The sequence below is a fragment of the Stigmatopora argus genome, chromosome 8, assembly GCF_051989625.1.
Source record: "Stigmatopora argus isolate UIUO_Sarg chromosome 8, RoL_Sarg_1.0, whole genome shotgun sequence".
In the NCBI taxonomy this organism is placed as follows: domain Eukaryota; kingdom Metazoa; phylum Chordata; class Actinopteri; order Syngnathiformes; family Syngnathidae; genus Stigmatopora; species Stigmatopora argus.
In genome coordinates, this window is record NC_135394.1 from 18,058,865 (window position 1) to 18,082,956 (window position 24,092).

The 24,092-nt window shown below is 37.0% G+C and overlaps 1 protein-coding gene across 6 annotated transcripts in view; it reads left to right on the forward strand.

Moving 5' to 3' along the window:
• The window catches only part of cc2d2a (coiled-coil and C2 domain containing 2A), a 94,797-nt gene that overhangs the window by 65,536 nt on the left and 5,169 nt on the right, over positions 1-24,092 (forward strand). For 5 of the 6 annotated variants that reach the window (XM_077608273.1, XM_077608272.1, XM_077608274.1 and 2 more), the window contains 26 exons: positions 10-141; positions 232-441; positions 508-614; positions 691-831; positions 1,898-2,054; positions 2,124-2,377; positions 3,385-3,562; positions 3,642-3,795; positions 4,579-4,726; positions 5,068-5,179; positions 5,262-5,468; positions 6,857-6,949; positions 7,029-7,120; positions 8,788-8,898; positions 10,061-10,228; positions 10,309-10,464; positions 11,650-11,746; positions 11,834-11,926; positions 12,042-12,224; positions 13,317-13,331; positions 13,409-13,603; positions 14,146-14,235; positions 14,314-14,427; positions 14,508-14,642; positions 14,718-14,840; positions 14,919-14,977. In XM_077608273.1, coding sequence (XP_077464399.1) covers positions 10-141; positions 232-441; positions 508-614; positions 691-831; positions 1,898-2,054; positions 2,124-2,377; positions 3,385-3,562; positions 3,642-3,795; positions 4,579-4,726; positions 5,068-5,179; positions 5,262-5,468; positions 6,857-6,949; positions 7,029-7,120; positions 8,788-8,898; positions 10,061-10,228; positions 10,309-10,464; positions 11,650-11,746; positions 11,834-11,926; positions 12,042-12,224; positions 13,317-13,331; positions 13,409-13,603; positions 14,146-14,235; positions 14,314-14,427; positions 14,508-14,642; positions 14,718-14,840; positions 14,919-14,977 — 3,524 coding nt within the window. The remainder of the gene's footprint in view (positions 1-9; positions 142-231; positions 442-507; positions 615-690; positions 832-1,897; positions 2,055-2,123; positions 2,378-3,384; positions 3,563-3,641; positions 3,796-4,578; positions 4,727-5,067; positions 5,180-5,261; positions 5,469-6,856; positions 6,950-7,028; positions 7,121-8,787; positions 8,899-10,060; positions 10,229-10,308; positions 10,465-11,649; positions 11,747-11,833; positions 11,927-12,041; positions 12,225-13,316; positions 13,332-13,408; positions 13,604-14,145; positions 14,236-14,313; positions 14,428-14,507; positions 14,643-14,717; positions 14,841-14,918; positions 14,978-24,092) is intronic. The other variant, XM_077608277.1, reaches the window with a different exon arrangement.

Below are 24,092 nucleotides of genomic sequence, written 5' to 3' on the forward strand. Positions count from 1 at the left end.
TGCGTTCAGGGAGCCAAGTGGTTCGGAGATGACGGAAGGATCATTTGTCTCCCCAACCCCATCAAAGAATCATCTAGCAGACCGCCACTCTTCCACATGCAGGACGATCTGGACCCCGCCCTGCAAACAGTCTACACAAAGGTCCGATTTTCCAAAAGTCTTTGGTCTGGAACTTTTTTAGACACAAATGCATCCAAAGACGTTTTCCGACCAATCCAATCTATCTCGCAGCCGCTACAGCCCAAGCAGACCAACCTGTCCGTCTCCTGCGCGGCGGACGGCGCCGGAGACTACCAGCTGGACGTGGACGTGTCGGGCCTGATCTTCTCCCACCACCCGCTCTTCAGCCTCGAGCACGTGCTGGCGTCGCGTCTGGCCCAGCTGTACGACCGCTACCTCGACCGCCAACGCAGTAACCTCACGGAGCACCTGGGCGCCAAGGTCCGCCCCCCCCCCTTGTTGTCCCCGCCCCCAGAACAAATCCAAAGCTTTCTCTACGCTCTCCAGTTGAACGGGCTGAGGAACACCATGAGGAACATGTTGGAGATCCACAGCGAGCAGGCCCTCTCCCAAGCCATGCAGCAGAGGATCGTGGAGTACAGCGCGGAGGTCAAGTAAGCGCTTTGGACCGTCGGTGCGCCACCGTGGCGCCGCCCTGGCGCCGTGACTCCCATTTCCCCGTGGCGGCAGGAGCACGCGGCAGCTGCGGGACGGCGAGCAGGAGAAGGACAGGACCTTGCTGAAGAACTTGGTCAAAGTGTGGAAGGAGCTGAAGGCCCTCAGAGAGATGCAGAAGTTCATCAACACGCCTTACAAGCTCTACCTGAGACGGTAGGATAACAACTTTAGCTCTTACCGTATTTTCTCGCATATTAGCCACATCCACGAATAAGCTGCCCCCTTAAAATTGCCTTTAAAATGGTTTATTTTCACAATTTCTCTCGTATAAGCCGCCATCTTAAAATTGCCTTAAAGTGGTTGAATTTGAAAATTTCTCTCGTATAAGCCGCCACCTTAATATTGTTGAATTTGACAATTTCTCTCGTATAAGCTGCCCCCTTAAAATAGTTGAATTTGACAATTTCTCTCGTATAAGCCGCTCCCTTAAAATTGTCTTAAAACGGTTGAATTTGACAATTTCTCTCGTATAAGCCGCCACCTTAAAATTGCCTTAAAATGGTTGAATTTGACAATTTCTCTCATATAAGCCGCCACCTTAAAATGGTTACATTTGACAATTTCTCTCGTATAAGCCGCCAAAAAAATTGCCTTGAAATGGTTGAATTTGACAATTTCTCTCGTATAAGCCGCCCCTTAAAATTGCCTTAAATTGGTTGAATTTGACAATTTCTCTCGTATAAGCCGCCCCCTTAAATTGCCTTAAAATTGTTGAATTTGACAATTTCTCTCGTATAAGCCGCCCCTTAAAATTGCCTTAAAATGGTTGAATTGACAATTTCTCTTGTATAAGCCGCTCCCTTAAAATTGCCTTAAAACGGTTGAATTTGACAATTTCTCTCGTATAAGCCGCCACCTTAAAATTGCCTTAAAACGGTTGAATTTGACAATTTCTCTCTTTTCTTGAATTTTCATTCATAGTCGTCAAAATTAATTTTATTCTGCGTTTTATCAGTTTACCTTTTCTCTATTCTAAAATAAATGACCATATCGTCTGCATTGTCTTGCGTTATGGCTTTTCCTGCATGTCACCTTGCAGTTTCGTGCATGTCAGGTCTAATTTATGCGCATATAAGCCATACCCCGGATTCAGTCATCATTTTTTTTGAGCGACAAACACTGCTCATTTGCGAGAAAATACGGTACTTGTCGAGAAATTTCGACAAGCCGGTCATCATTGGATTAATGGCGGCCAATTTGAATCGACACTCGACTCTAGGGAGAACGTCGACCGCCAGTCGGACCAACGAGAGTACGAGAAGGACATCTTGTGTGAGGTTTGGGAACTGGAGGCCGAAGCCGAGGTGGACTACCAGGCCAAGATGAGCGACTACCACAAACGGCTGGACGAGTGGAAGGCCTGGAGGAGGAAACGGGTAGGCCCACCACCTCACTCGCCCGGAGGTTCTCTGCCGACGGGAAGCCACCTTAACCTCCCCCCGCAGAAATCCAAGAAGAAGAAACGCAAAAAGAAAGCCCAGGACGAAACGGAAGACGACGACCTTGAAGCCAGCGAACCCGAGAGCCCCGCCGACGAAGGCCCCCCCAAGCCGGAGCCTCCGGAGAAGCCGGACTCGGACGCCGTGGAGAGGCTGGTCCGTGAGAAAGCGGCCAGGATCCGCCGGAGGCCCAGCGAGGCCATCTTGGTCCCGGAGCTGACGGCTTCCGGAAACGTCTCGGAGGGCGACCTCCTTCCCAGGTAGGTTTCGTGCCGTCCAATCCGCTTTCGGTGAGGGATCAACTCTCACAATAATACTCGTCTCATTTTATGGACCGCTTAATCGTCACTAGGGTGGCGGGGGGTGCTGGAGCCTATCCCAGCTGATTTGGGGTCAAAGGCGGGGGACACCCTGAATGGGTGGCCAGCCGATCGCAGGGCACGGGGAGACAAACAACCAATCACTCCTAACTGGGAACGAGTTAGCATAGGTGTCAAAGTGGCGGCCTGGGGGCCAAATCTGGCCCGCCACATCATTTTGCGTGGCCCGGGAAAGTAAATGATGAGTGCCGACTTTCTGTTTTAGGATCAAATTCAAATGAAGAGTATAGATCTATATTACATTTCCTGATTTTCCCGCTTTAGATCATTAATTGTCATTTTTTAATCCATTTTTTTCTGTGTTTCTAGTTCAAAAATCATTTTGTATAATCTAAAAAAATATATTTAAAAAAAGCTAAAATAAACGTTGTTTTAGATCTATAAAAACTGAATATTTAGGGTTTTTAATCCAGCTCTTTTAATCAATAATTGTCATTTTTTAATCCATTTTTCTGTGTTTTTAGTTCAAAAATCATTTTGTAAAATATAAAAATATATTTAAAAAAAAAGCTCAAATAAACATTGTTTTAGATCTATAACAAACGGAATATTCAGGGCTTTGAATCCAGTTCTTTTAATCCATTTATTAAAAAAATCTAAATATTATATCTAAAATGGTGCGGCCCACATAAAAAACCGAGTTGACGTTAATGCTGCCCGCGAACCAACCCGGGTCTGACACCCTTGATTTAAAGCATTTGCTGCTGGAAGCTTTATTTCATTTCATTGATTGACGTCCATTTCAGCAGTGAAATAAATCAGCCTGCGACACGCATGATTTACTTTCCCGGGCCGCACAAAATGATGCGGTGGGCCAGATTTGGCCCCCGGGCCGCCACTTTGACACCTGTGCTTTAAATTGATTCTTTTTTTCCCTGGCATCCAAGCGGCGAAGTGGCTCGCCGGAACGAAGTCGGCAGACGCTTTGTATTCGTCAAGATTCTGTACAACGACAAGGAGGTGTCGCAGACCGCCAGCTGCCCGCTCATGCCCGACTTCCGGGTGCACTTTGGACAGATTTTCAACCTGAGGATCTTCAATGGTCCTCAAAGCATCACCTTACAAGTATGGCGATATCCAAACTATTCATTAGTCGTACCACTTTTATGGGCTCTGATTTTTGGGACTATTTTTTGCCACGTAGGTGTACGAAGACCTGGGCATGTTGGACACATTGCTGGCAGAGGTCTACGTGCCCGTGCCACCTTCTTCCGTGCTGGCGGGCAACGCCTCCATCGAGGAGTTTGAGTTTAGCAGCAACCAGAGGGAGATGTTTGACCACGACGGCGTCGGAAGCGGTACGTGTAGCCCAGGGGTGTCAGATTCGGTCGGGTTGGTTCGTGCGCCGCTTTAACGTCAACTTGATTTCACATGGGCCGGACCATTTTAGATATAATATTTCGATTTTTTTTTTAATAAATGGATTATAAGAACTAGATTAAAAGCCCTGAATATTCCGTTTTTTATAGACCTAAAACAATGTTTATTGTAGCTTTTTTTTTTAAATATATTTTTAGATTTTACTAAATGATTTTTGAACTAAAAACACAGAAAAAATTGATTAAAAAATGACAATGATTGATTTAAAAGGGGGGAAATCAGGAAATTTAATATACATCTATACTCTTCATTTTAATTTCATCCTAAAACAGAAAGTCGACACTCATCATTTCATGTGGGCCGGACAGTTTTAGATATAATATTTAGATTTTTTTAAAATAAATGGATTAAAATAACTGGATTTAAAGCCCTGAATAATCCGTTTTTTATAGATCTAAAACAATGTTTATTTTAGCTTTTTTTATAAATATTTTTAGATTTTACAAAATGATTTTTGAACTAAAAACACAGAAAAAATGGATTAAAAAATGACAATGATGGATTTAAAAGGGGGAAAATCCGGAAATGTAATATACATCTATAATCTTCATTTGAATTTGATCCTAAAACAGAAAGTTGGCACTCATCATTGACTTTCCCGGGCCACACAAAATGATGCGGCGGGCCAGATTTGGCCCCCGGGCTGCCACTTTGACACATAAAGCTAAAACGAAAAAACGGATCTCCGGTACTCGTTGCAGGCGTTCCCATTTCCTTCACCGGCGACGACGACGACAGCGTGATCCCTTTGACCTCCGGGAAGCTCTCGTGCTGCGTTTCCTGGGGCGTCGGCGAGGACAACGTGCCACTGGCGCCGCCCGTGGCGCCGCATCCTTCCGCCATTCACGGGTAGGACTCATCATTGCATTTATTCATTAGTACCAGTAGACCAATGGTATTCAAATGCTATTAAAACGCTGTTTTGCACTTTTTTTAACGGCAAAAAAACACTGAAAAAAATGCAACGCTCCGCCCTGTGCTCGTAGATATCTGTTATACACGAAAGAGATGCGGCAAAAAAGACAGTGCGCTAAAATGATAAACAGCCTCTCATGTCATGGCCACCTGGCTTCGTGTGCGGTCGATTGGTCGCCGTTATTATAAATTGCTTGTATGTCAAGGTACCACTGTAATTGTAAAACTTTATTGTCCGCTCACTCCCATTTTTTTTTTCTTTTTGCTTTTCCTAGTTTGAATTTCCACGGAACGTCCGGCAACATGAAAAAAATCGGCGAGTGGGCCACGCAGTCTCGACTGGACCCCAACGATCCCATCAACGCCTCCGTCATGCAGATTCTCAAAGTACGCGCCGGCTAGAAACCCGGCGCTTGCCGCGGCCGCACGCCGGCGCATCTCACGGGGGTCGGCATTGTCCGTGCTTCAGGTGGCCGGCAGCGGCGGCCAAGTGACGTCCCCCGACTACTTCCGATTGGAGCAGCTGCAGGAGGAGTTCAACTTTACCAGCGGCGAGGAGCTGGCGCGATCGCGCCGCTTCCGCCTGCTGGCGCTACGGAGCCAGGAGGTTCCCGAGTTTCGCAACTACAAATGCGTCCCCTCGCGGGAGCGCGAGGTCTCCGAAAAGGTCTTTCAGGTAAGTCGTTATATCTAACCTACCTAGAAAAAAACAACAACATCCTACTACTTTAAGATAGGTGTCAAAGTGGCGGCCTGGGGGCCAAATCTGGCCCACCGCATCATTTTGTGCGGCCCGGGAAAGTAAATCATGAGTGGCGACTTTCTGTTTTAGGATCAAATTAAAATGAAGATTATAGATGTAGATTAAATTTCCTGATTTTCCCCCTTTTAAATCAATCATTGTAATTTTCTAATCATTTTTTCTCTGTTTTTAGTTGAAAAATCATTTCACCCCCATCATCAAAATCTAAAAATATATAAAAATATTTTGTGTTTAAAGAGATTTTCCTTTACTAAGAAAAAAAACTCAAATAAACATTGTTTTAGATCTAAAAAATGGAAGAGTTAGGGCTTTTTATCCAGTTCTTTTAATCCATTTATTTAAAAAAAAATCTAAATATTATATCTAAAATGGTCCGGCCCACATGAAATCGAGTTGACGTTAAAGCGGCCCGCGAACCAACCCGAGTCTGACAAACTTGCTCTAAGACAATGTTTTTTGCATTGAAATAAGACTGGAAAAAGTGGGAGTCGGCTTACATTCAGGGTCTAGACATTATACCCATTCACAAAGCTAGATGGCGCCAGATATCTTTAAAGCAAATGCTGAACACTTTGACGGTTAAGGTTAATGCAGTTTTTGCAATTTTGTGGTTTTATCACAGTAGATTGTTTCATTTACATTTCAAAAAGCAGAAGCCATTCCTTTACAAATGGGATTGCACTTAAGTTAAAATATTTAAATGTTTTAGCATGATTTGAATGAGGCATAGCACGCTTTTTATATTGTTATAAGCATTTGCTTTAGATCTACCGTCATTATTTTTGTATAGAAATTGAATTTGATGTTCAAAAAGTCTTCTCAAACGTGAGTCTTGAAAAAAAGGGTGTCTTCTTATATTCGGGTATAGACATTATTTTCATTTAAGCAAATGCTGAACACTTTGACGGTTAATGTTATTGCAATTTTGTTGTTTTATGACAGTAGATTGGTTCATTTACATTTCAAAAAGCAGAAGCCATTCCTTTACAAATGGGATTGCACTTTAATTGACATATTTTAATCTTCAGATAGATAGTTTTTGCATGATTTGAATGAACCATAATAACACTTTTTCTCTCCAATATAATGTTATAAGCATTTGTTTCAGGTGTACTATCATTATTTTGTGTATAAAAATTGAATTTGGTGTCTTTTTTTCAAACTTGAGTCTTAAAAAAGAGGGGTCGTCTTATATTCGGGCCAATAGCGAAGTACTAAGATCATTTTAGAATATTGAGCCTATATCAAACAATGACCAAAAACAAATTAAAATGTGAAAAAAAAGGTTTTTCTCTCTTCAGGATTACGAGAAGAGGCTGAAGGAAGGCGAGATGATCGACACGGAAGAACATCTGGACTTCCACCGAGCCCTGGTGGCCAAGTACCTCCAGACGGTGAGCCGGCATAGACGTCTGGCCTCGTAAATGCCGGCGATCTTGGCTCTAACGCCACTTCTCAATTTTTCCCCTTTAGATCCGCGAGGCGGTCATCCACAGGTTCCTCCTGGCCAGCCATCACTTCCTGCTCTCCGACATGGTCATCGAGGAGGAGATGCCGTGTTTTGGGTAACTGGCTTCCCAAGTACTACTTTCGCTTCCGCATAATCTCACTTTGCCGCCGCAGGTGTAGAACATTTCCCCCGTTTTTTAGCGGTACATCGTGAAAAACGGGGAAATACTGCAGAAATATTTTTTAACAGTATTCCCCCATTTTTCGCGGGGTTTTTTTCGTGAAAAACGGGGGAATACTGCAGAAATATTTTTTAACAGTATTCCCCAATTTTTCCGCGTTTTTTTTTTTTCGTGAAAATCGGGGGAATTCTATAGTAGACCTTTTCATCATAGTTGCTGTGGAACTAAGATTTGGTAAAAATTAGGACAGCCTCCCTAGATCGTTTATATTATATCAGATTATGAAATTTAAAAAAAGAACAAATTAACATCACTGGGGAGAATTTTTTTTTTTATGAAAAACACTGTCAAAAAGTGACATAATTGAGAAAAAAATGAAAAAACACAAGACCAATCAAATTTCCACACAAAAAACTCAATTGGTTTTGGCCCAATTCTATCATATTTCTATCATTCTTGTCCTTTTTGAAGGGTGTTTCTCTCAAATTCTTAATTTCATCATATTTCCCGACATTTTTTTGGCTTACGAATGAAGTCAATTTTAGCCTCAATTTTAATCTTTTTCGTATAATTTTTACATTTGTTTTGGCAGATTGCTTTTTTTTTTGGACTATTTTCATCCATTTTGAAATGAATTGGACATCCAAAACAGTGAAAAGTCTCCTCCACCATGCTGAAAAGGTCTATTCCCTTTTTATTTCCAAAGCATGCCGCACATTCCCGTAGACCGGGGGTCGGGAACCTATGGCTCGAGAGCCTTACGTGGTTCTTTTGAGCCATATGTGGCTGTTTCGATAGCTGCGTATGGCTCTCCGCTAACCCACGAGCTAAAATATGGCGAGAGAGCCGAGCCCCAAACGCACCAATAGGAACGTCACACGTCTGCGGCATCAACGCTAACTCTAGCGATGCTAATTACCGTATTTTCTCACATATACGCCATATTTGTTGCTAAGAAAATGATGATTCAATTCAGGGTACGGCTTATATGCGCACAAATTCGACTTGACATGCAGGAAATGTCATAACGCAAGACAATGTGGCCGATACGGTCATTTATTTCAAAATAGAAAAAAGATAAAACGCTAAACAAAATTTATTTTGACGTCTATGAATGAAATTTAAAAAGAAAAAAAACTCTTGCAAAAAATCTCCCTTCCAAGTAACAACACATTTGTACTCCCTATTAAAACCATGAATTTGGAGGTGAAAATAGTGAATCAGGGGGAGGCTTATACGAGGGAAATTGTCAAATTGAACGATTTTAATGGTTGCTAACATGCGAGAAAATATGGAATGTTTTTCTTCATTCGACTTTTGAACAGCAACGACATCACAATGTTGTCAAAAGACTTTTTCTACTAAAAAGCACACATTTTCATGTATTTTGACTTTTAAAATTCTAAAGGAATAACATTTGAATATAGTTTACGGCTCTCTTTGTCCAAAAATAAAAGGTTCCCCACCCCTTGCAGTAGTAAACCAAGCACTAATCCCATGTACTCTTGTTGTATTTCCCTTTGCATGTTTGTTCTTTTTGCCACAAAAAACAACAATACAAACAAAAAAAATGATCCAAAAAACCCCAAAAATGTGAAAAGGGGAGCCCGTTTAAGAAGAGTGCCAGATCGCCACCTTCGAGATGGCTCTGACTTTTTAGAGATGAGGAGTCCAAAGCTGTTAGAAATGACTGGCAGGGCAGAATTGCTCAAGTAAGTCACGTCACGTCACGTGTGTAACGTGTGTCACGTGTGTCACGTGTGATTTCTGCTCTCGGATCTTCCGTGGCGTGGCGCCCTTTTTTGGGGGGAAATTTCCATGGCAAAGTGGGTGGCGTCTAGTATTTTTTTTGTTCATGTTTTCTCTTGCATTGATTTCTTTTCTTTTCTTCCGCTATGCATGTTTAACAGGGGTGACGGTCCAGGGTATGTGCTGTTCTTTTATTTTATTTTATTTTTCAAGCTAGCTAGCTCGCTAAAGCTAAAGCTAAAAAGCTGTCGTGCGTTAGACTTTTAGACGGACGGATGGAATGTAGGTCCGGGGTGTCCAAACTTTGGCTCGCCGGGGGTGATTAAGCGCTAATGTGGACAAAAAGGAAGTTTATTGGCTCGTAAAAGTTGACAATGTGTAACTGTATTTTACTTACAAATATTTAGGATATCTAATAGCTTAAAAAAATCTGAATGTATTAGATTTTTGTTGTTGTTGATGCAAATATTTTTAGAAATCAATTGAAAGACAGAAAAACGTGAATAATAGAAGAATAAAATAAAATATTAAATACATTAATTAATAAATTAATTGATAAAACATTAAAGTGGCTACAAAAGCTTGGATTCAAATAAACAATATTTTTATATAATGTATTTTTTCTGTTTTTTTTTTTGCAGATGAACCAAAAATAATGCCAAGACAAAATATGTAATTTAATATGTAACTGTATGATAGCTAAAATATTTAAGGAATAAAATAATTAAAATATTTTTTTCCTCCCATTAATTTCGAATCAGTTATCAGATAGATATAAATAAGGAATTAAGACAATATTAAATCATTAAATTTGTAAAATAATATATATTTTTAAATTTTAATGAAATAAAAGCAACAACAAAAATGTCCCGAAAAAAGTTGATGTGAATATGTAACTGTATGATAACTTATTAATACTCATTTTCAAGACTGGAGATTGGACATCTAACTTCTAGCTTGACATATTTTATTTTGAAAAATCAAATCGCCAACAAGATAAAATGATTTTTTTTTAAATAGCTAACTTTGGACACCCCTGATATAGCTCAAGCCCCGCCCCCTCCCTTCCACTCGTCCGTTTTCTCACAACTTTTTTCTGGTTTCCCGCCACCCTCGACCAATCAGGATCCTGGGCTTAAACCTCTTCCACCTGGCCGAGCCAAAACGTCCCTTAAGACCTCAGAGGAAGGAGAGGAAGAAGGTGACGGCTCAGAACCTGGCGGACGGCGACATACGTCTCCTGGTCAACATTTTGCGGGCGTACGACATCCCCGTGCGCCGCCCGCAGGGCAGGTCAGTAAAAAATAAAACACAAACATTTTTTTGGGCTCCATTTTTTTAATTTTTGAAAACGTAAATAAACTTCACGACAGCAAAACGGGAGCGTCGCCGCAGGGCAGCGATTGGCTGGTCGGCCAGGTCCAAGTGCGACCATTCGTGGAGGTCTCCTTCCAACGCAACGTCTTCCAGACCACCACCGCCGACGGGCCCAACCCTTGCTGGAACGAGGAGCTGCAGCTTCCTTTTCGGTAAGTCACGTGGGTTTTTGGTAGAAATGATGAATAGGTGGCTGTGTTTCCACTTCCGTCCACTAGTTGGCGTCATGACGGGAAATGGCGGCCTCAAAATCCAGTCAAGATTTTTTTTCCCGCTTTGTGTATCGATCAGAAATCTGTCCAAATCGCTTTTTTTGCGCATGTTTTTGGTAGAAATTATGAATAGGTGGCTGTGTTTCCACTCCCGTCCACTAGTTGGGTCGTGGCGGGAAATGGCGGCCTCAAAATCCAGTCAAATAAATGTTTCTCGCTTTTTTGTATCGATCGGAAATCCGTCCAAATCGCATTTTTGCACGTGTTTTTGGTAGAAAATATAAATAGGTGGGTGCCTTTCCACTCCCATCCACTAGTTGGCGCCGTGACTTGCCATTTCCCAAAATAACGCCACAAGGAAGTGACCCTACATAGTGTGGGCATGTCGTAGTACCGTTTGTGTTTCCCAGTCGAGCTAACTACAACAACTTCCACCTCATCTAATGTAAAACAAAATAATTTAATTACAGTGTAATTACAAACGTCTCTGCATACAAAATGTTCACATTACGAAAGCATATGCAAATAACTGTTCCGATATACGAAATCAAGAGCCGAGAGACAAAATCTCCCAAAACCTCAATATATTTCCTCTATCTGTTATTTTATTTTGAAAATGTCGCCGTAGCTCGGCGTCCTGCTTGACAATGTCCCTACAATCCGCTGGCCTCCCATTGGCTATCTTCCATGTTTTTTTTTAAATTATTTTTTTCAGTTTTTCGAGTGTGCTTAAAGCAACTTTGTTCTATGCTAAGTTGTTTTGAATTCACATTTTGAAGTGTGCTAACTAATTAGCTTAGTCTTTGCACAAATAGAAAATGTTTTTGCATGCTTGTTAATGCATTCATAAATCATTTTCTTAGCATTTTTATCTCTTGTGTTTCTCACATCTTTCATACAAAATTGGGCCACTTTAATCAATTTTGAAGAGTTTATTTGGCCGTTTTTTTTGTTGAAGTACCGCGGTACGAATGAGAATTTACATATAAAATACTGCTCTACTTACGAAAATCCAATTCATTTTGTAGGTAAAGCTACCACTGTAGCTTGAATTTTATGACTTTTATCTCGTCTTCTAATATGAATAATGTTTTTTTTGTTCCCCCCCCCCCAACCCACATTTAGCGCCCCCAACAACGACTACAGCGTGGCCAGCTTGCAGTCGGTCAAAGACGAAGTCTTCATCAACATATTCGACGAGGTGGTCCGTGAGACAGCCGGGGTGAGTTATCGCCCGTGGCGCGGTGGAGGACGTGGACATGGATGCGGGATCGAAAGGGGGATTGAGCCGCCACCCACGTGTACGCAGAGCGACGGCGGCGAATCCCTGAACGCTCGGGTGGAGAAGCACTGGCTGGGTTGCGTCAAGATTCCCTTCAGCACCATCTACTCGCAGTCCAGGGTACGTCTCGTAACCAACTCCGGGAAATATTTCAAAAAAATGGAAATATTGGGAGAAGTCGCTATTATGTACGGTTTGCAAAAAAATGAAAATAAAGCGTATGAATTTGTCTCAGATCGAGGGCACGTTCAAGGTGAAGACGCCGGCCGTGCTGCTGGGTTACAGCAAGGAGCGTGGCCACGCCCACCCCAACGCCGGCGTCTACGAGGGCGCCCGCGGACTCTGCCGCGGGGCCTTCATCGCGCTCTTCGTCACCGTCGAGCCTCTGCTGCAGCCTGGCGAGTCCATCCGGGAGAAGGTGCTTATTTCAATTTAATATTTGGGGGGAAATTGGATTGCACAATCATTCCAAATTTTTAAAAAAAAATCATTATAAATCAGAAAAAAAGATCAATTCCAGATCAGGTGTACAACTGAGTAGAAAACGACCATGTATAGTAAGGCTTTTTTTTCTTAAAAAACGACATAGTATAGTAAGGCTTTTTTTCTTAAAAAAACGAGATAGTACAGTAAGGCTTTTAAAAAAAAAAAAAAACAACCATGTATAGTAAGGCTTTTTTGTTAAAAAACAACAACAACGACATAGTATGGTAAGGCTTTTTTGTAAAAAAAAAAAAACGACCATGTATAATAAGGCTTTTTTGTAAAAAAAAAAAAAAAAACACATAGTATAGTAAGGCTTTTTTCATTAAAAAACAACATCGAATAGTAAGGCTTTTTTCATTAAAAAAACGACATAGTATAGTAAGGCTTTAAAAAAAAAACATGTATAGTAAGGCTTTTTGTTAAAAAAACAACAACGACATAGTATGGTAAGGCTTTTTTTGTAAAAAACGACATAGTATAGTAAGGCTTTTTTTGGTAAAAAAACGACCATGTATAATAAGGCTTTTTTGTAAAAAAAAAAACGACATAGTATAGTAAGGCTTTTTTCATTAAAAAACGACATAGTATAGTAAGGCTTTTTTCATTAAAAAAAGACAAAGTATAGTAAGGCTTTTTCCTAAAAAACGACATAGTATAGTAAGGCTTTTTTTTGTAAAAAAAACAAAAAAAACGACCATGTATAGTAAGGCTTTTTTTTCGTAAAAAAAAGACATAGTATAGAAAGGCTTTTTTTTCTCTTAAAAAACAACCATGTATTGTAGGGCTTTTTTGTATTAAAAAACAACAACGACATAGTATTTTTAAGGCTTTTTTTGTTTTTAAAAAAAAAACAACGACATAGTATAGTAAGGCTTTTTTTGTAAAAAAAAAAAAAAACGACCATGTATTAGTATGTATGTATGTAGTAAGAAAGAAAGAAACGGCTATTTTGACTTTTGACGTTTTGACTTTTATTTTTTTTGCATGTTTGTTCGCTCGCCATCATTGATTTGACCGGTCGTAGATTAAGGAACTCAAGGTAAAGGAAGCCCGAAGCGGTCACCGAGCTCCCATTGGTCGAAATCTATACTCATTTTTGTCCGGCCCCGCTTTCAGTTCGACAGCCAAGAGGACGAGCGTCTGCTGCAGGCGGCCGAGCGCTTCGAGCGGGCGGCCGGCGAGGAGTTCCCGGGCCGCCCGTGCGCCACCACCGCCGTGGACCTCAACGGCAAGACCGTCTTGGTCACCCGCTACATCCGCCCGCTCAACCCGCCGCCGGAAATCTTGTGCGGCAACGCCCAGGAGGACGCGGTGGGTCTCCAAAACCTCCAAATGTTAGCTGCGTTAGCTACGTTAGCTGTGTTATCTATGTTAGCTGTGTTAGCTACGTTGACTTCTGTTTGTTTTGGTCCAACGCAGCTACGTTAGCTGTGTTAGCTACGTTGACTTCTGTTTGGTTTGGTCCAACGCAGCTACGTTAGCTACGTTAGCTGTGTTAGCTACGTTGACTTCTGTTTGGTTTGGTCCAACCCAGCTACGTTAGCTGTGTTAGCTACGTTAGCTGTGTTAGCTACGTTAGCTGTGTTAGCTACGTTGACTTCTGTTGGTTTTGGTCCAACGCAGCTACGGTAGCTGTGTTAGCTACGTTAGCTGTGTTAGCTATATTGACATCTGTTTGTTTTGGTCCAACGCAACTACGTTAGCTGTGTTAGCTACGTTAGCTGTGTTAGCTACGTTAGCTGTGTTAGCTACGTTAGCTGTGTTAGCTACGTTGACTTCTGTTTGTGTTGGTCCAACGCAGCTACGCTGTTGCGTTAGCTTCTGTTTATTTTCTTTGTTTTGATCCAAAACAGGCTCAAGCGGCGCGATTCGTGTCGCTCATCCCGTCGCTACCCGACAAAGTGTCCTTTTCCGGCATTTGCGACCTGTGGAGTACGTGTGATGTGAGTACGACGCCGATGGCGGTTTCAAAAAAATGGCGTGGCCGTGATTTGGTTTGGATAAAAAAAAAAATTTTGAAGCAATTCCTGATGTTGCTGGCGGGAGACGAAGAGGAGCACGCCGTCTTGTTGTGCAACTATTTCCTCTTCCTGGGCAAGAAGGCTTGGCTGATCATCGGCAGCGCCGTTCCGGAGGTGGGCTTAGCCTGTGCTAGCCTAGCTTAGCTTAGCCTAGCTTTGGCTGTAGCGCTATGAATTTTTCTTCCGCCGAGCAGGGTTCGAGCGCCTACGTGCTGACGTGGGAGCAAGGCCGCTACTTGATCTGGAACCCCAGCAGCGGACAGTACTACGGACAGTACGACACATTCTGCCCCCTGCAGGCGGTGGGCTGCCTCGTCAACGCCGACAACGTCAGTAAAAAAAATCCATGCATTTCAGCCCTCTTTTATTACAAATTAATATATTTTTTAATATTTTTGCGCCAGGTTTGGTTGAACATTCAGGAGCACGCGTCCCCCATGAGGATCAACTTGGACGTGAGCCGAACCGCCGGCTGGCGCCCCTTTTTCAACCGCTCCTTTGCGCACCCCGGCCTGGCCAGCGTGCAGGTGGGCCTCCGCCACTTTTCCTACAAAAATTGACCGGGTTTTTGTCAACTAAAATGAATGTCCTTTGCGTGCGTGCAGCCCGAGCAGCTGGCGTACCGGAGCTCCGACAAAGCCGCCGCCGCCGAACTTCAGGAAAGGTTAGTTCGCTTTTGACCATGTAGGGTAGGCTTGTTTTCTTCTTTTTTTTTTAAAGACCATGAATAGTAAGGCCTTTTTCTTTAAAAAACGACCCTGTATAGTAAGGCTTTTTTAATAATAAAAAGCAACATACTATAGTTAGACTTTTTTTTCATTAAAAAGGACCATGTATATTAAGGCTTTTTTCATTAAAAAAAAACGAAAATATAGTAAGGCTTTTTTCGTTAAAAAAAGCCTTACTATACTATGTCGTTTTTACGAAAAAAAGACTTACTATACTATGTCGTTTTCGTAAAAAAAAACGACAGTATATATAGTAAGGCATTTTTTGTAAAAAAAAACAAAAAAAAACGACTTAGTATAGTAAGGCTTTTTGGTAAAAAAACAACCTAAAGTAGTAAGGCTTTTTTGTAAAAAAAAAAAAAAAAAAAAAACGACATAGTAAAGTAAGGCTTTTTTTCGTAATGAAATGACATAGTATAGTAAGGCTTTTTTTCGTAAAAAAACAACATAGTATAGTAAGGCTTTTTTTCGTTAAAAAACGACATAGTATAGTAGGGCTTTTTTCGTAAAAAAAAGCCTTACTATACTATGTAGTTTTTTACGAAATAAAGCCTTACTATACTATGTCGTTTTCGTAAAAAAACGACATAGTATATATAGTAAGGCATTTTTTGTATTAAAAAAAACGACATAGTATAGTAAGGCTTTTTTCGTAAAAAAACCTTACTATACTATGTCGTTTTTTACGAAAAAAAGCCTTACTGTACTATGTCGTTTTCTTAAAAAAACGACAGTATATATAGTAAGGCATTTTTTGTAATAAAAAAACGACATAGTATAGTAAGGCTTTTTTCGTTTAAAAAAAGCCTTACTGTACTATGTCGTTTTCGTAAAAAACGACATAGTATATATAGTAAGGCATTTTTCATAAAAAAAAGCCTTACTATACTATGTCGTTTTTACGAAAAAAGCCTTACTATACTATGTTGTTTTCATAAAAAAAACTACAGTATATATAGTAAGGCATTTTTGTATAAAAAAAACGACTTAGTATAGTAAGGCTTTTTTTCGTAAAAAAAAAACGACAGTATAGTACAGCTTTTTCGTTAAAAAAACGACATAGTATAGTAAGGCTTTTTCGTAAAAAAAACGACTTAGTATAGTAAGCCTTTTTTGTAAAAAAAACAACATAGTATATAGTATGGCTTTTTTTTTAAAAAAACGACATAGTATAGTAAGGCTTTTTTTCGTTAAAAAAACATAGTATAGTAAGGCTTTTTTTCGTAAAAAAACGACATAGTATAGTAAGGCTTTTTCGTAAAAAAAACGACTTAGTATAGTAAGCCTTTTTTGTAAAAAAAACAACATAGTATATAGTATGGCTTTTTTTTTAAAAAAACGACATAGTATAGTAAGGCTTTTTTTCGTTAAAAAAACATAGTATAGTAAGGCTTTTTTTCGTAAAAAAACGACATAGTATAGTAAGGCTTTTTCGTAAAAAAAACGACTTAGTATAGTAAGCCTTTTTTGTAAAAAAAAACAACATAGTATATAGTATGGCTTTTTTTTAAAAAAAACGACATAGTATAGTAAGGCTTTTTTTTCATAAAAAACGACATAGTATAGTAAGGCTTTTTTTGTTAAAAAAACCAACATAGTATAGTAAGGCTTTTTTTCGTTAAAAAACATAGTATAGTAAGGCTTTTTTTCGTAAAAAAACAACATAGTATAGTAAGGCTTTATCGTAAAAAAACGACATAGTATATATAGTAATGCATTTTTAGTTTAAAAAAATGACTTAGTATAGTAAGGCTTTTTCGTAAAAAAATGACATAGTATAGTAAGCAATGTTCCCTCTAATTTTTTGTTGGTCTGAGCAGAAAGTCAACCTCCCTGAGCGCACTGAGTACCAGTGTGAGCGACATCATCGGTACTCGGATGATTCGCCTAAAGACGTTTCGCCGACGGACGTTTGACAGACGGGCAGGTCGCCGAATGGACGTTCCGCCGAACGTTCATTCGGCCGAACGGAGGTTTCGCCGAAACGGGATTCGCGCGCTCGCCCCGCCCCCGGATCGTGTGTGTACAAGTTTTTCAACCTCGGCCCGCGGGCCATATACGGCCCGTTAGGATTTTTAATCCGGCCCGCCGCCGGTGTTGTCCAAATTATAGTAAAAATCAATGTTAGTCTACCATCAATGGCAGCCCGGGAATAAGCACTCTTGGGCGGGCAGATGTAGCAGAACCGAGCCGTAAAATGACAGCAATCGGGTCAAATCCATCCTAAAACAGCATTTAATGATTAAATACAAATACTGGAGCTCTTTGGACATTAGAACCGAGCCCAGGGAAGTGAATTCCTTGGTAAAATGTCGTGATGATATCGCGATGGAGGCAAAAAAACGTCTATATACGTCCATTCGCCAAACGGCTCAAAATGCTCTCAAATTCGGTCAAATCCAGCCGAAAACAGCGTTTAATGATTAAATACAAATACTGGAGCTCTTTGGACATTAGAACCGAGCCCATCATGAAGAAAGGGGTAAAAAAAAAAAAAAAAAAAAAAATCTGTTTTTTTTTTTTTACTGCGCGCCATAGGATTTCTGCTGCGCAGAGAAGACGAGAGTAGTGCGCAATTGCGCACGCGCGCAGCTTAGAGGGAACAGTGATAGTAAGGCTTTTTTTCGTAAAAAAAACAACATAGTATAGTAAGGCTTTTTTTCGTAAAAAAACGACATAGTATAGTAGGGCTTTTTTCGTAAAAAAAAGCCTTACTATACTATGTAGTTTTTTACGAAATAAAGCCTTACTATACTATGTCGTTTTCGTAAAAAAAACGACATAGTATATATAGTAAGGCATTTTTTGTATTAAAAAAACAACATAGTATAGTAAGGCTTTTTTCGTAAAAAAAAACTTACTATACTATGTCGTTTTTTACGAAAAAAAGCCTTACTGTACTATGTCGTTTTCTTAAAAAAACGACAGTATATATAGTAAGGCATTTTTTGTAATAAAAAAACGACATAGTATAGTAAGGCTTTTTTCGTTTAAAAAAAGCCTTACTATACTATGTCGTTTTTACGAAAAAAGCCTTACTATACTATGTTGTTTTCATAAAAAAAACTACAGTATATATAGTAAGGCATTTTTGTATAAAAAAAACGACTTAGTATAGTAAGGCTTTTTTTCGTAAAAAAAAAACGACAGTATAGTACAGCTTTTTCGTTAAAAAAACGACATAGTATAGTAAGGCTTTTTCGTAAAAAAAAAACGACTTAGTATAGTAAGCCTTTTTTGTAAAAAAAACAACATAGTATATAGTATGGCTTTTTAAAAAAAAAAAACGACATAGTATAGTAAGGCTTTTTTCCGTAAAAAACGACATAGTATAGTAAGGCTTTTTGCTTTTAAAAACGACATAGTATAGTACGGCTTTTTTCCGTAAAAAACGACATAGTATAGTAAGGCATTTTGCTTTAAAAAACGACATAGTATAGTAAGGCTTTTTTTGTAAAAAAACGACATAGTAAAGTAAGGTTTTTTCTTTTAAAAAACGACATAGTATAGTAAGGCTTTTTTCTTTAAAAAAACTACATAGTATAGTAAGGCTTTTTTCTTAAAAAAACGACATAGTATAGTAAGGCTTTTTTTATTTAAAAAACGACATAGTATAGTAAGGCTTTTTGCTTTAAAAAACGACATAGTATAGTAAGGCTTTTTTCTTTAAAAAAACGACATAGTATAGTAAGGCTTTTTTCTTAAAAAAAACGACATAGTATAGTAAGGCTTTTTTCTTTAAAAAAACGACATAGTATAGTAAGGCTTTTTTCTTTAAAAAACGACATAGTATAGTAAGGCTTTTTTTCTTTAAAAAACAACATAGTATAGTAAGGCTTTTTTCCTAAAAAAACCGACATAGTATAGTAAGGCTTTTTTCTTTAAAAAACAACATAGTATAGTAAGGCTTTTTTCTTTAAAAAAACGACATAGTATAGTAAGGCTTTTTTCTTTAAAAAAACGACATAGTATAGTAAGGCTTTTTTCTTTAAAAAACGACATAGTATAGTAAGGCTTTTTTCTTTAAAAAAACGACATAGTATAGTAAGGCTTTTTTCTTAAAAAAACGACATAGTATAGTAAGGCTTTTTTCTTTAAAAAAACGACATAGTATAGTAAGGCTTTTTTTCGTAAAAAAACAACATAGTATAGTAAGGCTTTTTCGTAAAAAAACGACATAGTATATATAGTAATGCATTTTTAGTTAAAAAAAATGACTTAGTATAGTAAGGCTTTTTCGTAAAAAAATGACATAGTATAGTAAGGCTTTTTTTCGTAAAAAAACAACATAGTATAGTAAGGCTTTTTTTCGTAAAAAAACGACATAGTATAGTAGGGCTTTTTTCGTAAAAAAAAACCTTACTATACTATGTAGTTTTTTACGAAATAAAGCCTTACTATACTATGTCGTTTTCGTAAAAAAACGACATAGTATATATAGTAAGGCATTTTTTGTATTAAAAAAAACGACATAGTATAGTAAGGCTTTTTTCGTAAAAAAACCTTACTATACTATGTCGTTTTTTACGAAAAAAAGCCTTACTGTACTATGTCGTTTTCTTAAAAAAACGACAGTATATATAGTAAGGCATTTTTTGTAATAAAAAAACGACATAGTATAGTAAGGCTTTTTTCGTTTAAAAAAAGCCTTACTGTACTATGTCGTTTTCGTAAAAAACGACATAGTATATATAGTAAGGCATTTTTTGTATTAAAACGACATAGTATAGTAAGGCTTTTTTCATTAAAAAAAAGCCTTACTATACTATGTCGTTTTTACGAAAAAAAGCCTTACTATACTATGTTGTTTTCATTAAAAAAACTACAGTATATATAGTAAGGCTTTTTTTCGTAAAAAAAAACGACAGTATAGTACAGCTTTTTCGTTAAAAAAAACGACATAGTATAGTAAGCCTTTTTTGTAAAAAAAACATCGTCGTATATAGTATGGCTTTTTTTTTTAAAAAAACGACATAGTATAGTAAGGCTTTTTTCCGTAAAAAACGACATAGTATAGTAAGGCTTTTTTCCGTAAAAAACGACATAATATAGTAAGGCTTTTTTCTTAAAAAACGGCATAGTATAGTAAGGCTTTTTGCTTTAAAAAAACGACATAGTATAGTAAGGCTTTTTGCTTTAAAAAAACGACATAGTATAGTAAGGCTTTTTTCCGTAAAAAACGACATTGTATAGTAAGGCTTTTTGCTTTTAAAAACGACATAGTATAGTACGGCTTTTTTCCGTAAAAAACGACATAGTATAGTAAGGCATTTTGCTTTAAAAAAACGACATAGTATAGTAAGGCTTTTTTTCTTTAAAAAACGACATAGTATAGTAAGGCTTTTTTCTTAAAAAAAACGACATAGTATAGTAAGGCTTTTTTCTTTAAAAAAACGACATAGTATAGTAAGGCTTTTTTCTTTAAAAAACGACATAGTATAGTAAGGCTTTTTTTCTTTAAAAAACGACATAGTATAGTAAGGCTTTTTTCTTAAAAAAAACGACATAGTATAGTAAGGCTTTTTTCTTAAAAAAACGACATAGTATAGTAAGGCTTTTTTCTTTAAAAAACAACATAGTATAGTAAGGCTTTTTTCTTAAAAAAAACGACATAGTATAGTAAGGCTTTTTTCTTTAAAAAAACGACATAGTATAGTAAGGCTTTTTTCTTTAAAAAACGACATAGTATAGTAAGGCTTTTTTCTTTAAAAAAAACGACATAGTATAGTAAGGCTTTTTTCTTAAAAAAAATGACATAGTATAGTAAGGCTTTTTTCTTTTAAAAAACGACATAGTATAGTAAGGCTTTTTTTTCCGTAAAAAACGACATAGTATAGTAAGGCTTTTTGCTTTAAAAAACGACATAGTATAGTAAGGCTTTTTTCTTAAAAAAACGACAGTATAGTAAGGCTTTTTTCTTTAAAAAAACGACATAGTATAGTAAGGCTTTTTTCTTAAAAAAAACGACATAGTATAGTAAGGCTTTTTTCTTAAAAAAACGACCTATTATAGTAAGGCTTTTTTCTTAAAAAAAAACGACATAGTATAGTAAGGCTTTTTTCTTTAAAAAACGACATAGTATAGTAAGGCTTTTTTCCGTAAAAAACGTCATAGCATAGTGAGGCTTTTTCCTTTAAAAGACGACATAGTATAGTAAGGCTTTTTTTGTAAAAAAAACGACATAGTAAAGTAAGGTTTTTTCTTTTAAAAAACGACATAGTATAGTAAGGCTTTTTTCTTTAAAAAGCGACATAGTATAGTAAGGCTTTTTTTCTTTAAAAAACGACATAGTATAGTAAGGCTTTTTTCTTAAAAAAAACGACATAGTATAGTAAGGCTTTTTTCTTAAAAAAACGACATAGTATAGTAAGGCTTTTTTCTTAAAAAAACGACCTATTATAGTAAGGCTTTTTTCTTAAAAAAAAACGACATAGTATAGTAAGGCTTTTTTCTTTTAAAAAACGACATAGTATAGTAAGGCTTTTTTTCCGTAAAAAACGACATAGTATAGTAAGGCTTTTTGCTTTAAAAAACGACATAGTATAGTAAGGCTTTTTTCTTAAAAAAAACGACAGTATAGTAAGGCTTTTTTCTTTAAAAAAAAACGACATAGTATAGTAAGGCTTTTTTCTTAAAAAAAACGACATAGTATAGTAAAGCTTTTTTCTTTAAAAAATGACATAGTATAGTAAGGCTTTTTTCTTAAAAAACGACATAGTATGGTAAGGCTTTTTTCTTAAAAAAACGACCTATTATAGTAAGGCTTTTTTCTTAAAAAAAAACGACATAGTATAGTAAGGCTTTTTTCTTTAAAAAACGACATAGTATAGTAAGGCTTTTTTCCGTAAAAAACGTCATAGCATAGTAAGGCTTTTTCCTTTAAAAGACGACATAGTATAGTAAGGCTTTTTTTGTAAAAAAACGACATAGTAAAGTAAGGTTTTTTCTTTTAAAAAACGACATAGTATAGTAAAGCTTTTTTCTTTAAAAAGCGACATAGTATAGTAAGGCTTTTTTTCTTTAAAAAACGACAGTATAGTAAGGCTTTTTTCTTAAAAAAAACGACATAGTATAGTAAGGCTTTTTTCTTAAAAAAACGACATAGTATAGTAAGGCTTTTTTCTTTAAAAAAACGACATAGTATAGTAAGGCTTTTTTCTTAAAAAAACCGACATAGTATAGTACGGCTTTTTTCTTAAAAAAACGACATAGTATAGTAAGGCTTTTTTCCGTAAAAAACGACATAATATAGTAAGGCTTTTTGCTTTAAAAAACGACATAGTATAGTAAGGCTTTTTTCTTAAAAAACGGCATAGTATAGTAAGGCTTTTTGCTTTAAAAAAACGACATAGTATTGTAAGGCTTTTTGCTTAAAAAAAACGACATAGTATAGTAAGGCTTTTTTCCGTAAAAAACGACATTGATAGTAAGGCTTTTTGCTTTTAAAAACGACATAGTATAGTACGGCTTTTTTCCGTAAAAGACGACATAGTATAGTAAGGCATTTTGCTTTAAAAAAACGACATAGTATAGTAAGGCTTTTTTTCTTTAAAAAACGAGATAGTATAGTAAGGCTTTTTTTCTTTAAAAAACGACATAGTATAGTAAGGCTTTTTTCTTAAAAAAACGATGTAGTATAGTAAGGCTTTTTTCTTTAAAAAACGACATAGTATAGTAAGGCTTTTTTCTTTAAAAAAAACGACATAGTATAGTAAGGCTTTTTTCTTAAAAAAAAACGACAGTATAGTAAGGCTTTTTTCTTTAAAAAAACGACATAGTATAGTAAGGCTTTTTTCTTAAAAAAAACGACATAGTATAGTAAAGCTTTTTTCTTTAAAAAATGACATAGTATAGTAAGGCTTTTTTCTTAAAAAACGACATAGTATAGTAAGGCTTTTTTCTTAAAAAAACGACCTATTATAGTAAGGCTTTTTTCTTAAAAAAAAACGACATAGTATAGTAAGGCTTTTTTCTTTAAAAAACGACATAGTATAGTAAGGCTTTTTTCTTTAAAAAAAAACGACATAGTATAGTAAGGCTTTTTTCTTAAAAAAAACGACAGTATAGTAAGGCTTTTTTCTTTAAAAAAACGACATAGTATAGTAAGGCTTTTTTCTTAAAAAAAACGACATAGTATAGTAAAGCTTTTTTCTTTAAAAAATGACATAGTATAGTAAGGCTTTTTTCTTAAAAAACGACATAGTATAGCAAGGCTTTTTTCTTAAAAAAAAACGACATAGTATAGTAAGGCTTTTTTCTTTAAAAAACGACATAGTATAGTAAGGCTTTTTTCCGTAAAAAACGTCATAGCATAGTAAGGCTTTTTCCTTTAAAAGACGACATAGTATAGTAAGGCTTTTTTTGTAAAAAAACGACATAGTAAAGTAAGGTTTTTTCTTTTAAAAAACGACATAGTATAGTAAGGCTCTTTTCTTTAAAAAAAAACGACATAGTATAGTAAGGCTTTTTTTCTTTAAAAAACGACATAGTATAGTAAGGCTTTTTTCTTAAAAAAACCGACATAGTATAGTAAGGCTTTTTTCTTAAAAAAACGACATAGTATAGTAAGGCTTTTTTCTTAAAAAAACGACCTATTATAGTAAGGCTTTTTTCTTAAAAAAAACGACATAGTATAGTAAGGCTTTTTTCTTTAAAAAACAACATAGTATAGTAAGGCTTTTTTCTTTAAAAAAACGACATAGTATAGTACGGCTTTTTTCTCAAAAAAACGACATAGTATAGTAAGGCTTTTTTCTTTAAAAAACAACATAGTATAGTAAGGCTTTTTTCTTTAAAAAAACGACATAGTATAGTAAGGCTTTTTTCTTTAAAAAAAAACGACATAGTATAGTAAGGCTTTTTTCGTAAAAAAAACCTTACTATACTATGTCGTTTTTTACGAAAAAAAGCCTTACTGTACTATGTCGTTTTCTTAAAAAAACGACAGTATATGTAGTAAGGCATTTTTTGTAATAAAAAAACGACATAGTCAATGTTCCCTCTAATTTTTCGTTGGTCTGAGCAGAAAGTCAACCTCCCTGAGCGCACTGA